The sequence below is a fragment of the Acomys russatus genome, chromosome 21, assembly GCF_903995435.1.
Source record: "Acomys russatus chromosome 21, mAcoRus1.1, whole genome shotgun sequence".
Taxonomy (NCBI): Eukaryota; Metazoa; Chordata; class Mammalia; order Rodentia; family Muridae; genus Acomys; species Acomys russatus.
Window position 1 is genome coordinate 20,357,150 of NC_067157.1, and position 13,326 is coordinate 20,370,475.

General features: G+C 38.4%; 1 protein-coding gene across 1 annotated transcript in view; it reads right to left on the bottom strand.

Moving 5' to 3' along the window:
- Tbc1d32 (TBC1 domain family member 32) overlaps positions 1-13,326 on the bottom strand; it is a 196,755-nt gene that overhangs the window by 41,655 nt on the left and 141,774 nt on the right. Inside the window, exon 26 of the mRNA XM_051164597.1 lies at positions 6,846-6,971. Coding sequence (XP_051020554.1) covers positions 6,846-6,971 — 126 coding nt within the window. The remainder of the gene's footprint in view (positions 1-6,845; positions 6,972-13,326) is intronic.

Genomic DNA, 13,326 nt, shown 5'->3' on the forward strand with positions numbered 1-13,326 from the left:
AGAGAGCAAGCTATATATTATAACATTTGACGGCTAGAGATGAAAATGAAGTGTTTTTATTCATTGAACCCCATTCATTATATGATTTCAATGCAAAATAAGTATTTAAGAACATGGAAACTCAATAGTCATGGCTTGAGAAATACCTCTGTATACAGATGTAAGTTTGCAATTGCTTAGGCTGGTTCTATATTTACAAACACAGTCATAACTCTACTGTATGTCTAAAACTATTTCAAAAATTTTTCTTTTATATGTTCACACATAATATCCACAGGAGAAAACTTTCGGCACACGCGCGCGTATGAGTGTGTGTGTGTGTGTGTGTGTGTGTGTGTACTTTTGAAGTAGATTTTTTAGAAAGGACAATGTGATGAAGTCCACATATGATTATTTTTAATTTAATGGTTCACATTCATAATGTAAAGTGCAAGATACACAGTAACAACTATTGCTCAGAAACATCATTTTCAGTGGATATGTCCATTGAAATCTTTAATTATAATGTATTACCTTCATTGAGTGCAACTGTATTTGCTATGTGCTATGTATTTAAGTATTATGTTAGAAATAATGGGACAAATCAAAACATACTGCTACACAATTACTGGTGTGAGTTTTCTATTTAAACAGAGCATGTCTTCTTTAAATCCAGGGTTTTGCTGCTGTTTTTGTACACAGGCTCACACGTCAGTCTGAATGTTACTTTGAGGCTCACACCAGAAAGCATGATATTTGATACCTGTAAGGTATGAGAGTTATTAGATTTGCTACTTGCCCATGGAAGGCTTGGATCAAGACAGAATGATCCGAAGGAGACCAGAGAAAAGTACAAGCCGTATTACTTGCTATAGTGGAAACAAAGAGAAACGGAGGGCTCTGCTTCCTAATCCTCCAGCTGTAATGGGGAAGTTTAAAAATCTCATTTTCCCCATTTGTTTGTTTTTGGAAGCAACATACTCAAAATGTCAAAAGGAAATTCCTAAAACCAAAAAAGTATCAAAGGCCATAGCTTATTGCTGTAAGAATTTAAAATTTAGGGCACAGGAAGCAACTCTTAATGGTAAAACCAAAATAACTATATAATATTCCCTTGAAAGCAACTATGGAATATTGTTTCATCTAGAGTGCATATTAATCTTAAATGAGAGGTCTGAAATTTCTATAAAGGCTTTCAAATTATGGCCTTTCTACCTTTAATTATGCCTGTTCTCTGGGGTAAGAACATAGTTAAAAGAGTCTACTATTTATAGGCCTCAAAGAACACACAGGTTTTCCGTAGAGAAGACTGAAGCCAGGACCTGAAAAGAAAGGTACTGACGTCAAGTCTCCCTTGGTGTTGCCCCACCCTAACCCCATCCTACCAGAATGGTAGCATTCCTCTAGGCCCACATGAGATAATTATATCCAACATGTCTGTTTTGGCCCTGAGTCCAGGGCCACTATGGACAACTGGCCACAGCTGGGGGAATAACAGTTGGTTTTCTTCAGAGGAAGGAAAGGCAGAGGGAGAGGAGAAGGAAGGAGCGAGAGAGCCACATAAGAAACTGGGAGGAAAAAGTAGTGGTGGGGAATAGGAAGGGTTAGCAGACAGGGAATAGGAGGTCGATTTAATCAATATATATTGTACAAATATAGATAAAATATATTTTAAGAGAGATGACACATTTGGGAAGTGAGCAAGTCAGGAGAGCTCTATTCCTGTGAATGAGTCTGAGGAGCCGCATCATCCCCTTTCCATGCTGTGAGGAAGCAGAGAGCAAACCATCTCTGAAGCAGATAACAAGCCAACACCATACACGGAATCTGCCCAAGCCTTGACCTCTGTCTTCCCAGCTTTTAAAACTGTGAGAAATAAATGCATATTTCTAAGGTTATAGCAAATTAAGATGCCATCACCATAGCAACTGGTTCCAAAACAAGGAAACACATTGCTTGCAAATACTCAATGTGTCTGCTGGATTCACTACCCAGGCACTTGGATTATATGGCTGGATCCAATCACAGCATACGAAAGCTATGCTAACAGTTCAATTTTCTCTCTTTTAAACCTGCAGGCACTGAGCAGATATTTTGTTCCTCACACCCTTGCATATTCAAGAATGTATTCTTTTTTTCCTCATGCCTTTACTCCCCAAACTTGGAATTCTCATTTTCTAAGAATTTAGTCCATGCAACTCTATCTAGTTTTAATGACTTAATGTTTTCAGGTTGTTCATCTTCATCTTTCTATTTAAAAATATTTGCTGTTTTGTACAATGACAGATTCTTGAGTTGTAGGGAGAGCAAAAAGGATAAGAATGTGCTTTAGCCATGCTGCAGGGTGCCCTTCCTTCTTGGTTTCTCTTCATTTGTGTGTTGACTAACGGTCTACTTCCATCTGACCTCTATCAGTCCTGAGAGGTCCGCTGCCCTCTATATGGCTTATCCCTAGTATGAAAGGTGTTGACTCTCTCTTTTTCAAGACTTTTTCTTGTCTTGCTTTTGAAGGTTTAATAATATTGCATTTGATGTGGGCTTCCTCGCACGTCTCAATGTGGGGTAAACTCGGATCTTCTGAGCTCACCTTTCTTTACAAATGAATAAGTTTCCACTCATCATTTCCTCTGATGCTTTCCTTGTCTCAGAACATCTTTCAGTACATATGTACTGAGCCTGGCTCAGAACCATTTCCCATGCTGTCTCCATGGGACAAGAAGTTACCTTTCTCAAAGTCTTCTGCCTTTGGGAAGCTGCCCTTTCCCTGGACCTGTAGCTAGAGGAAGTAGGGTTTTATTGTTACATTCCATTTTCCTGCATCTGTCGTCACTGTCAATCAATCAGGCTAGAATATAGAAGTCAAAAGAAAACACGGGCTGGGCAGTGGTGGTGCACGCCTTAATCCCAGCACTCGGGAGGCATAGGCAAGTGAATCTCCGTGAGTTTGAGGCCAGCCTGGTCTACAGAGTCAGTTCCAGGATAGCCAAGGCTACACAGAGAAACCTTATCTCAAAAACAGCAGCAGCAGCAGCAACAACAATAATAACAACAACAACAACAAAAGACTTAGGGTTTTTTGTTTTTTGTTTTTGTTTTTTTTTTAATATAGAAAAGAACAAAAGAACAGAAAGTTTACCTCTACAGATCCTAAGCAGACAGCTTGACTTCTGTTTCTGGAGTTATTTTGTTTGCTGTGTGTGTTTGCTGTGTGGATCCCCAAAAAAGGACAAAAGAAATCTGACCTACCTTTCACGGTTCTACTTTGTCAGTTCATTAAAGGCTAAATGTTATTTCTGTCAGATAAATGAGCCTACCATATGCTTTTCTTCTTTTACCTTCTTGGAAATTGTTTTCAGGGAAATGCTAAGAATTAAGCACGGGGAAGTCTACATTCTGCACAAGTATTCTACCATTGAGATATGTATGCATGTATGTATGTATGTATGTATGTATGTATGTATGTATGTATATGGTGGTTACCTACCAAATACAACCACCTCTAACACTGACTATTAAATATACTGTGCTGTTCAGTCACCAACTTAAACCATAGTAATCACACATGTGAATTTTAGTCATGAACTAAGTCATCAATCAATATCAATGAAGGAAATATATACAGGGCAGATATTAAACTGAATGTCTATGAGATCAATAATAAAGATTAATAGGGAATACTGATTAGAGAATAATGGGGAAATGGTGCTTTACTGGAGAGCTGACTTAAAATATTGGGTAGAATTTACCATGTGGGGGTTGATTCTGAAAGTTATTGCTCATGCTAGACAGATACTCAGAAGTTAGGGTGGGAAAGCCAAAAGAACACAAGTCAACTGATTCACTGACACTTTCCTGACAATGAAATGAGAAAAAACAAAGGGAATTCTAGAATGATCTGTATCCCAATGAATAAAAAATCAAGAACCCAATACAACAATTGAGATTCAATCAGTGAGTAGAGTGGCCCCTGTGCTCCCTTCTGGTGCTGAAGTGTCAATACAAATAGAGGACAGGACATGTTCTAGCTACTTCTTCATTAAGATGTTAAAACAAAGAAAGAAACAAATAAAAAACAGACTGGAAGATAGTTGGTTTGTGGTTGGAAAGATGGAAATTCAACTCAAAATTTGGGCCCAGGAGGGTAAGAATTTGACCTCTCTCTGTGTCTTAAACATTAGCATTTCTGTGGGGTCAGGAAAGAATCTGGGTCCTATAACCCATCACCTCACCCCAAGGCTGTGAGTGCAGAAACATGTGCTTTCTGTTCCCACAGGCTCACTCGTTCCTCTCATAAGCTTTATGTCTAGAAGGAAACTCACAAATACAAGGAGCCACATCCAATACATTGGGACATTTTCTCCATTAATCACCGTTAAGATGGTCAAGTTAAATTAAATTCATGAATACTACTTAACATGGGTTCTTCTCTCTTCTTTTGGTATTACCAAAAAAGGGTAGTATGTGCCCCCTGCAGCAACAACACAGTCAAAAAGCTAGTCTCAAATTGTAACAACATTTCCTTTTGTTTCCTCTTTTATCAGTTTGACATTTATAATCATAAGGAAATTTAAAACTAACTCATTCTCTTATGAAAATGTTAACAAATGGGTTTGTTATATTATTTACTATTCATTATTTATTATTCAATTTATTATATATTATGAAGCATTGCATTGTCTTAAACAAAAACTCAGAGTAGGTTAATTCACAAAAGGTAATTTATCCAAGAGTGCAGAGGTAGACTCTGTGTGTGTGTGTGTGTGTGTGTGTGTGTGTGTGTGTGTGTGCATATAGCCACAGAGGCAGTATGCCGGTTTTTGCAATGAGTTTGCCTTCAAAGTTAGTTCACGTGAGATTATAGATACTGCATGTAGAGACTGGAAGAAAATCTAAGTGAGGGAAGTCCTGCATGAATATGTATTATTGACACAGACACAGCCATGTGGAGGATACCAAGGTCTCCAGTCTATGGGAAATTTGCAAAGCTATTATTCATATGGGTGCTAAGACTTTCTGTAGGGGAAGCAGTATAAGTGTTTATGAACAAGTCACCATCCTGTAAAAACACTGGCAACTGCAGCCATCTCTACCTGAGTGTTTATAGCGTAACGATGCTCACCTTCAGGGACTTTCATACCAAGATTAGCTAACCCCTCCCCTGTGCCATAGTAATGAACACACTGAAGGTCCTGGTTATGTCTGTGTGTCCCTCTATTTTCATTGCGGTGCCATCCATAGTCAGGTGTTCACAACACAAGCCGATCTGATGGTTGCAAGACTGGCAACAAGTGTGCCATGAGATAATAGGTACAACAATGTAATTTATTAGGAAGCCTTTGGTTGTCTATGTCTATCTGGTAATTATTGTCTCTAATGGACAAAAGGGTAGGTATAAAAAGGTGATATAGAAAAGTGACATTAGATTGCCCGAACTCACCTCCTGCCTCTTCGCGTATAGAGAACTAAGCTATTACTAAAATTATGATTTTCAGTTTCATTGTTGATAAAATATAGATTATATCATGAAGTTGTTATGCAGTATGAGTTGTGCAAGTGAGTAAACATCAGGCAGAGAAGAATGGATCCATGGCTGACAGTGGCTCACAGTAAGATGGTGGACACAGCATCAGAAAGCAGTGCATAACTGAGAGAGGACATGTCCCCAGATGCCAACGAAAACCCTTATTTCTTCAGTTTACCTGTACCATTTCAGAGGATAATGGCTGGACATGTGACACTTCTCTTCTGTTTCCCTTTGAGAGAGAAACACTCCAAACTGTCTTTTGTAGTTTTGTTATTTTGTTTGGAAACAGGGTTTCTCTGTGTAGCCCTGTCTGTCCTGGAACTCTCTGTGTAGACTAGCCTGGCTTGGAACTCAGAGATCCTGCCTGCCTCTGCCTCCCAAGTGCTGGGATTAAAGGCATGTGCCACCTCCCCAAAGGCCAGAACTACATTTTCTGATGTATTAAACTGAACTATTCCAAACTACTACTCTCCTAATTTGCTACGTATTTTTTGGCATCTGCAAAACCCACAGAGGAAGCCTGTTTTAAATATTCTCTATCATACAATCATGAGTATATATATGTATATATACATACACATATACACATCTATATCTTAATAGATACTTTATAAATCTGAAGGGAAACTAAACAAATTTTAACTGCTCATTTATACTCATACTCTGGAGAATAATTTTGTGGTTTAGTTGCCACATAAATATATTTTTATTCTCTAAAAAAAATACTATTTCCCAACAAAATATAAATGTTATTTTTAAGTTCCTGTTTTTAATTTTATAACAAATATGAAACAATTAAGTATGGCCGATGAAATTAAGTCACTTGTAAATGACAATGTTTAGTAAACCTAGCTTATAACAGCAACAGATTGAAGTTACTGCTTCAGGACGCTAAAGCCCATGTAAAGAACTGAAGTTAAACTTTCTTTACGTTTGAAACTAGCGATGCTCCCTTAAGACAGAGCTTCCCTGAGAATCATTCAGTTAGGTTTCTGGAAGCCTGGCAGTGTTTTAAGATCCTATGTCATTGGTGAACTGGTAAGACTTCTACAGAGATACAGCAGTGTGGTATATGAAGGTGAGGACTGTAGAAACCAGGCCAACTGTACCCAAGGAAAGGCAGGGGAACCTCGGGGCTGCTTGCCATGCGTGAAGTCTGTTAAAAGGCATAAGAGTTCTCTGGACTTTGGTTCTCTCAGAACTTCAGGTCTTTAGTGGAGCAATGAACTTTTCCAACTAGCATTACATTTCCTGCATGCACATGCAGAAATATTGAGGAGCCATAGCTTCTGTTAAAATTATTTTATGCAGGAAGATGCCCAGTAGAAAATGCCACACTCACCGCCTCCACTGATGGCATCCGGCTTGGACTTCATTGTTTCACAAAACTGTCTTCGGCAGTTTTCTATCCACTCTGTTTGTTTATCAGACATTTTGAAGCATGATAACAGCGTTCCAATGTCACTGTCTAGTAAGAAAAACAGCAGGTTAGAATATTACAAACTGGATAGAGCGAAACATCTGTACTGATGCCAAAGGGGCCAAGAATAACCACTAATGACAAAACAGAGCAATGATAATTCCATACGAGAAAATGACAGCATTCCACTCTATACATTGGGATCATTAAGTATTAAGCGTTTTAATACAAGTCCTCATATACCACAATTGACAATTATCAGAATGGACACACAAATAGCTAATGGACAGAGAGCATGCACATAGCTAGACAGGGAAAGTTTCATTTGCAGGACAGGACAAGTGAGCTGGTAGCAGGGGCCCTCATCAGATAACCTCCAAAAATGAGCAATTTACAAATTATTATTTAGCTTTGATATTTTCTACTTAAGATTTTCTGATTTTGGTTGGTAGTGGGTAACTGGCCATAGGAGGTAATCCTACAGGTAAGGACAAACTACTGCATTCCCGTACGTATGCACACAGAAAACACGCAGAGACAACACACTCCATGAGGAGCAGAAGCTCCATGACCTAGGTTACAGCTTTAATTAGTCTTCAGTGGCTGGCACACACCATCCACCACTCCACGGTCATCACATCCAGAATTGTATTTGTATGCAATACTAACAAATAATAAGAATATTTGAGTTACCAAAGAAAGCTTTTAATGACCCCTAATGTGGCACACACTTGCACTCAGAATGTTCCTGCCTCAGACTCTGAAGTCCCGGAATTATAGGTGTGTGCCACCACATCTAGCCCCCACAAAAAATAATTGTGTTGCAAAATCAAGCTGACAGACACACAAGTAACTCCCTGCTAAAAAGTATCCATTATTATTTTTAAAATTAAAAACAAACCTGCAATCATCACAAAAGTAAAAGTGTGCAATATCCAAGTAATATGAAGAAAACAGAACACTGTGGCTTGTAACTAGTAAATAAATCAATTAATGACAAAGACTCACAAAAGGCTGAGATAAAGTGTTAAATGTGATTACTTTTAGAGATTTAGAGATACATAAAACTAAATGTTTAAACAGAGCTTAGCTTCTTATTAAATACTGACCTCCCACTCTATACAAAGAAACCAAAGAGCCTCTATAAATCTTGTGTCATTGTAATGAGCAAACGGAAAGTACAGAGGACACATCCTATACTTTACTATTTCTGTGAAATGCTAGCACCAAAAAAACAATCTCATAGGAAGCAGTGGTTCTCAAGTGGCTGCAGTTTTGGTCCCAAGGGGGCCTTGGCAGTAGGCATTCCAGCTGTCCCACCTGAGGAAGCAGAAGGAAGGCCCACTGACATCCATCCAATGAGCATAAGAGCCCAGGATTGCCACATGTCAACATACTGGCTCCTCACAGAAGTCCAACTTTCCAAAATATGTATGATGTTAAGGCTCAGCTGCAGTTGAAGAAACACATATTCACAGCAAGGGAAAAAGGCTGGTGTCTACCTGTGACTAAGGATGCACAAAAGATGACTCTGAGTACTAGAGATTTGCTGTGACGTCATGAGAAAACACTGTATTTGGTTGGTTATAGTGACTGTATGCCTAGAGATATTTGTTGAATTTAAAAGTATGTTCTTTAAATTAGTACATTTTATTACATATAAAAACTACACATCATATGTATATGTTTATAGATAACTGAAAAGCCAATGACTGAGCAAATTAATATGTCTCTCAATTACTAGTAGCTCTAGATCACAATTTGGTGTGACATTTACATTGGAACTTACTAAACTTTTATTAAAGGTATGTGCTTACTTAAACTGCTCATATATGAGGTCCCTAAGGAAGTCACGTGTGGAAGCTCATGCTAGTAAGCCCAGTGTTACAAGGATTACTAGCCTGGAAGCCACTGAGGACGCACTGTTGCCCTGGTCAGCTTTGGAGCCCATCTCCTGCTTCCCTGGTCATACCTGAAAGTTAAAATGCAATATTGAAAACTAGAGATGTAAAGGCTTTACTGAAGCCCATTAAGGAAAAGCTACTTCTTCCTGGCCAAAAGAATAAAATCAGAGTTCAGCTTCTGACCTGCATGGAGACATGAATTTCCAATCTGTTGCCAAGCTTAGATCATTACTTACTATTGTAACCCCCTTTGAAAGTTAATCCATCTGGGCCTATCAGTCAGCTGACTTACCTGAAGCTGTGTTACAGGATGGGCAGAATAATTATCCCCTTAATGCGACAACTCATTTTTCCTCCACAGAGGCCACTCTGCCAAGGTAGCTGTTTACAGGGCTTCTATCATGCAGTGCTGCAAAGTCTGCATGCTTTTCTGAGTCTTAACTTGGAAAGTGTACGTTTTCTTTCTCATTTCTTTATCTCTTTTTTCACACACCTCCCCAAAGCCTCAGCATGCTTTATTTGACACTGTGATTTCTTAATCTGTCTCTGAAGTGCCCACTGTTCCACCATGCAGCTGCTTGCTGATCACCACTGCTGAAGACAATGCCCAGCTTAGACCCTAAGTCAAAAAACGTTGGCAAGACTTCCTTCCTCTTTTCCATGTCCCTCCTCCAAGCTGCCGCCTAGATTTATGGCTTCCTAGCCTGTAGTTTTTCTTCCAAACTTTAATAAAACTGTTCTTGAGCTTCCTTCTGAATTTAAATTCCATAATTAACAAATCAGGCCAAGAACCTTAAAGGAAACCCCAATTTCCTTAGTTACACCCACACTGGCAAGGCTGGTAGGGTTGGCCCAAGTTCAAGGTCATCCTGGAATACAGAATAGGTCTTAAAAAAATAAGGCAGCATCAAGAAAACTCTTAATGATTAAATAATGGTATAATCTGTTTTCAAGAACGCGTTTTGATGAGGAACAGCAACTGAAGCACTTGGTGCTAGAACAATGTCAGGTGTAACAGATAGCTACGAGTCTACAGAAAGATAAGGCAAACTAGATAAGTTCTTCAAAAATCTCAGAGACATACAGAATATGGCATTTAATTTTTTTATTATTTTAAAGATTCATTGACAAGTGTCAGGTTAACTCCTAGCAGCACCCAGCCTACCTCAAAGAGGAATGATGAGCATCAAAGAACCTCCTTATGGAGATGACTTCAAATGTGGCAAACAAGCAACTGGGCAAAATGTTCTCATTTCTAACACAGAATTCTGCCTAAATAGGGCAAGCTTGGACGCAGGCAGAGTCGACAGGCAAACTCTGCCAAGACAGAGTAAGCAAGTCCTCAATAGTTCCTGCCTCACAATGTCTGTCAGATATATTGGGCAAGAAGGCTGAAGATGATACTTCAATGTTACAGAGAGCTTTGGTGACTGTTCAGGCAGCAAATTGTCTCTGTCATCTTCTCATTTGGAAAGCTGCTAACCTGCATTCAGGTAATTAATTTTATTTCTTCTCAAGTCTCTGATGAGGTTGAAGATCAGCTAGTTCAGTTTTACAATTAAGCTTGGTTGTTTAGGGATTAGGATGTTTTTAGGTCTAGATAGATGTTTTAGGTTGATAATGACAAGATATGATAGATATTTACATTCAGAATTTTAGATGCATCAATACAGGAAAGATGTTTTCTTCAAGGCTGCCAAATACAAATAGCCAAAACACTATGAATGTAACATTTATATAATTCCTTATTATTTCATGATTCTTCTTGCTGTAGGTAGTTTATTGTATATATGTGTAATAATATAAATATATATGTAAAAAATTTTAAAATGCAACCTCCCAAATAAATAAAAGTAAATAACCATGTTTATCTGTTTGTTAATGAATTAAAATTTTAAAGACAGTGACTCATATAGCTTAAGCTGGTCTCAAAGTCCTGATCCTGAGACCTATACCTCTAAGTACTGAGACTACCAGCCTATGCTCCTGTGGTGGTCTGGATAACTGTGTCCCCATGGGCTCAGATGTTTGAGCAGTGGTCCCAGTTGGTGGCATTGTTTGGAGAGGTGTGGTCTTGTTGAAGAACATATGGCACTAGGAGTCTTTGGACTTTTAGGGTTTAAAGTCCTCCTGCCATTCTGCATTCACTCTGTTTCCTGCATGTGATTTAAGACGTGAACACCCAGCTTACTGCTCTAGCTGTCATGGCTCGCTGCCATGATGGACCCTTTATCTCCAGAACCAGAAGTCCCCGTGAACCCTTCCTTTGCCATAGTGATTTATCACAGCAATAGGGCAGCCTATTAAGATAGACAGCCATCATACTAGCTTAAGAAATTTTATAATTATGACAGTTTTATAATTCAGGCTGATTTCTCGGTATAATACAGGGGCTTTTAATAAAACAAATCATGTGTGTGTGACCAAATGTAAAAATTCCATTATTGTCTTAAACATCATTTAATAGCAGATAATTCTATATAATCCTAATGGCATAATAGTTTTCTGGAAACTGAATATCACAAATCAACACTCAGCTACTATTATTTAGTCCTGATGAAATCACTACAAAAGAAAACTACTTTTTTTTACTCCAAAATTAGTTTGGTACATTTTACAAGATAGAAAAGGGCATGTGCATCCTGTCTATGCTTCTTTAAACCAATATAATTAACAGGTTCCTATGAGAAACTAGGTGAGAAAGAAATATTTAAACTAGTCTAGCTCCCACTGAAGAAAATTCAAAACAAATAAAGAAAATAAAAACAAGAAGTTCCTCATTTCTGATATTCACCAACAATTGACATTGTTTCCTCTCTAAACTCAAAGATTCTTGTTACAGTGAAAAGTAGAATTTTTCAACTCATTTTTTAAGAATTGGGAATATTACATAATTTACCAAAAATTCACAATTAAAAGATTATATTTATCATATAAGAGTCTAAACAATGGACAAAAGTAGACTATATACTACACAAAAACTTTTAACTTTAAAACAAGAAACAGGGCTGGAGAGATGGTTCAGTGGTTAAGAGCATTGGCTACTTGTACAGAAGACCTGGGCTTGATTCTCAGCACCCACAGGGCTGATCACAACGCTCTGTAACTCCAGTGGCAGGGCATCCATCATCCACTTCCAGCCTCCTCAAGTATTGCATGCATGTAGCTCACAGACATGCATGTAGGCAAAACACTCAGACACATAAACAATTTAAATAAATAAATGAGCTAAATATATATACGAAGAAACCTCACTATTCACGCAGGAAAGAAGCCTTAATTTTACTGGGAGATTGGGAATCTCTTCATACAAACAGATAAGAGACACTCTGGAAGGAACAGAAATCCCAAGTCCCAGACTATGTCATACAGCCAACATTGTATCATGAAGCTTATTTGTAGAAATGTTGATTTTTATTTGTGTTTCTATTTCTTTCCTTCCAGTCATATTAACATGGTCACCATTTCATATTATACTATAATAAGCAAGAGAACAACCTAGAATAGTCTCCAAGAAGCACAAGGAATACAGACAGACATTTTCCAAACTCTAAGTTTGAACTTAGTGACCTTTCTAACAGCTTTCATCACACTCCATACATGTATATAAAGTACTGTGATATTTGAGTAAGAATGGCCCCTATAGGCTCATAGATTTGAATGCTTTGGTCACCATGGAGTGGCACTACTAGGAGATGTGTCCTTCTTGGAGGACTTGGGCTACTGGGGGTGTGCTCTGTGCTTTCAAATGCCCAATCTAGGCCTAGTCTCTCTATTCTTGCTGCCTGCCGATCTGGATGTAGAACTCTCAGCTCCTTCTCCAGCACCATGTCTGCCTGCATACGTCCATGTTTCCTGCCATGACAATATGGACTAAACCTCTGAAAATGTAAGCCAGCCCCAATTAAATACTTTCATTTGTAAGAGTTGCCACAGTCATGGTCTCTCTTCACAGCAACTGAACATTGACTAAAACATGTACCTCTACTTACCTCTATTACCTTCTCTGACCCCAAGAGTTCCTTTCCTCTTCCAAATTATCTCCTTTTCACTCTCTTTTCTTTTTAGTCTAGCTTCTATATATGAGAGAATATGTGACAACTGCCATTTTTTAAAGATTTATTTTGTGTATGAGTGCCCTATCTGCATGTACCTCTACATGCCAGAAGAGGGCATCAAATCCTATTACAGATGGTTGTCAGCCACCATGTGGGTGCTGGAAATTGAACTCAGGACTTCTTGAAGATCAGTGCTCTTAACCACTGAGCCATCTCTCCAGCTCCCTGATATTTGTCATTTCAAATTTGGTTTATTTACTTAACATGACAATCTGCAGCGCCATCCGCTTCATTGGAAACAACCTAGCAGCTAAAGCTTCCTAGTCTATTAGAGCAACTGTATTTCCTAAAAGATAGGACACATTTTAAACAGGTATCCCTCTTCTTCAATGTAGCACTTCATTTTCCATACTTGTTGACTAAACATTTACTGCGGGAGAT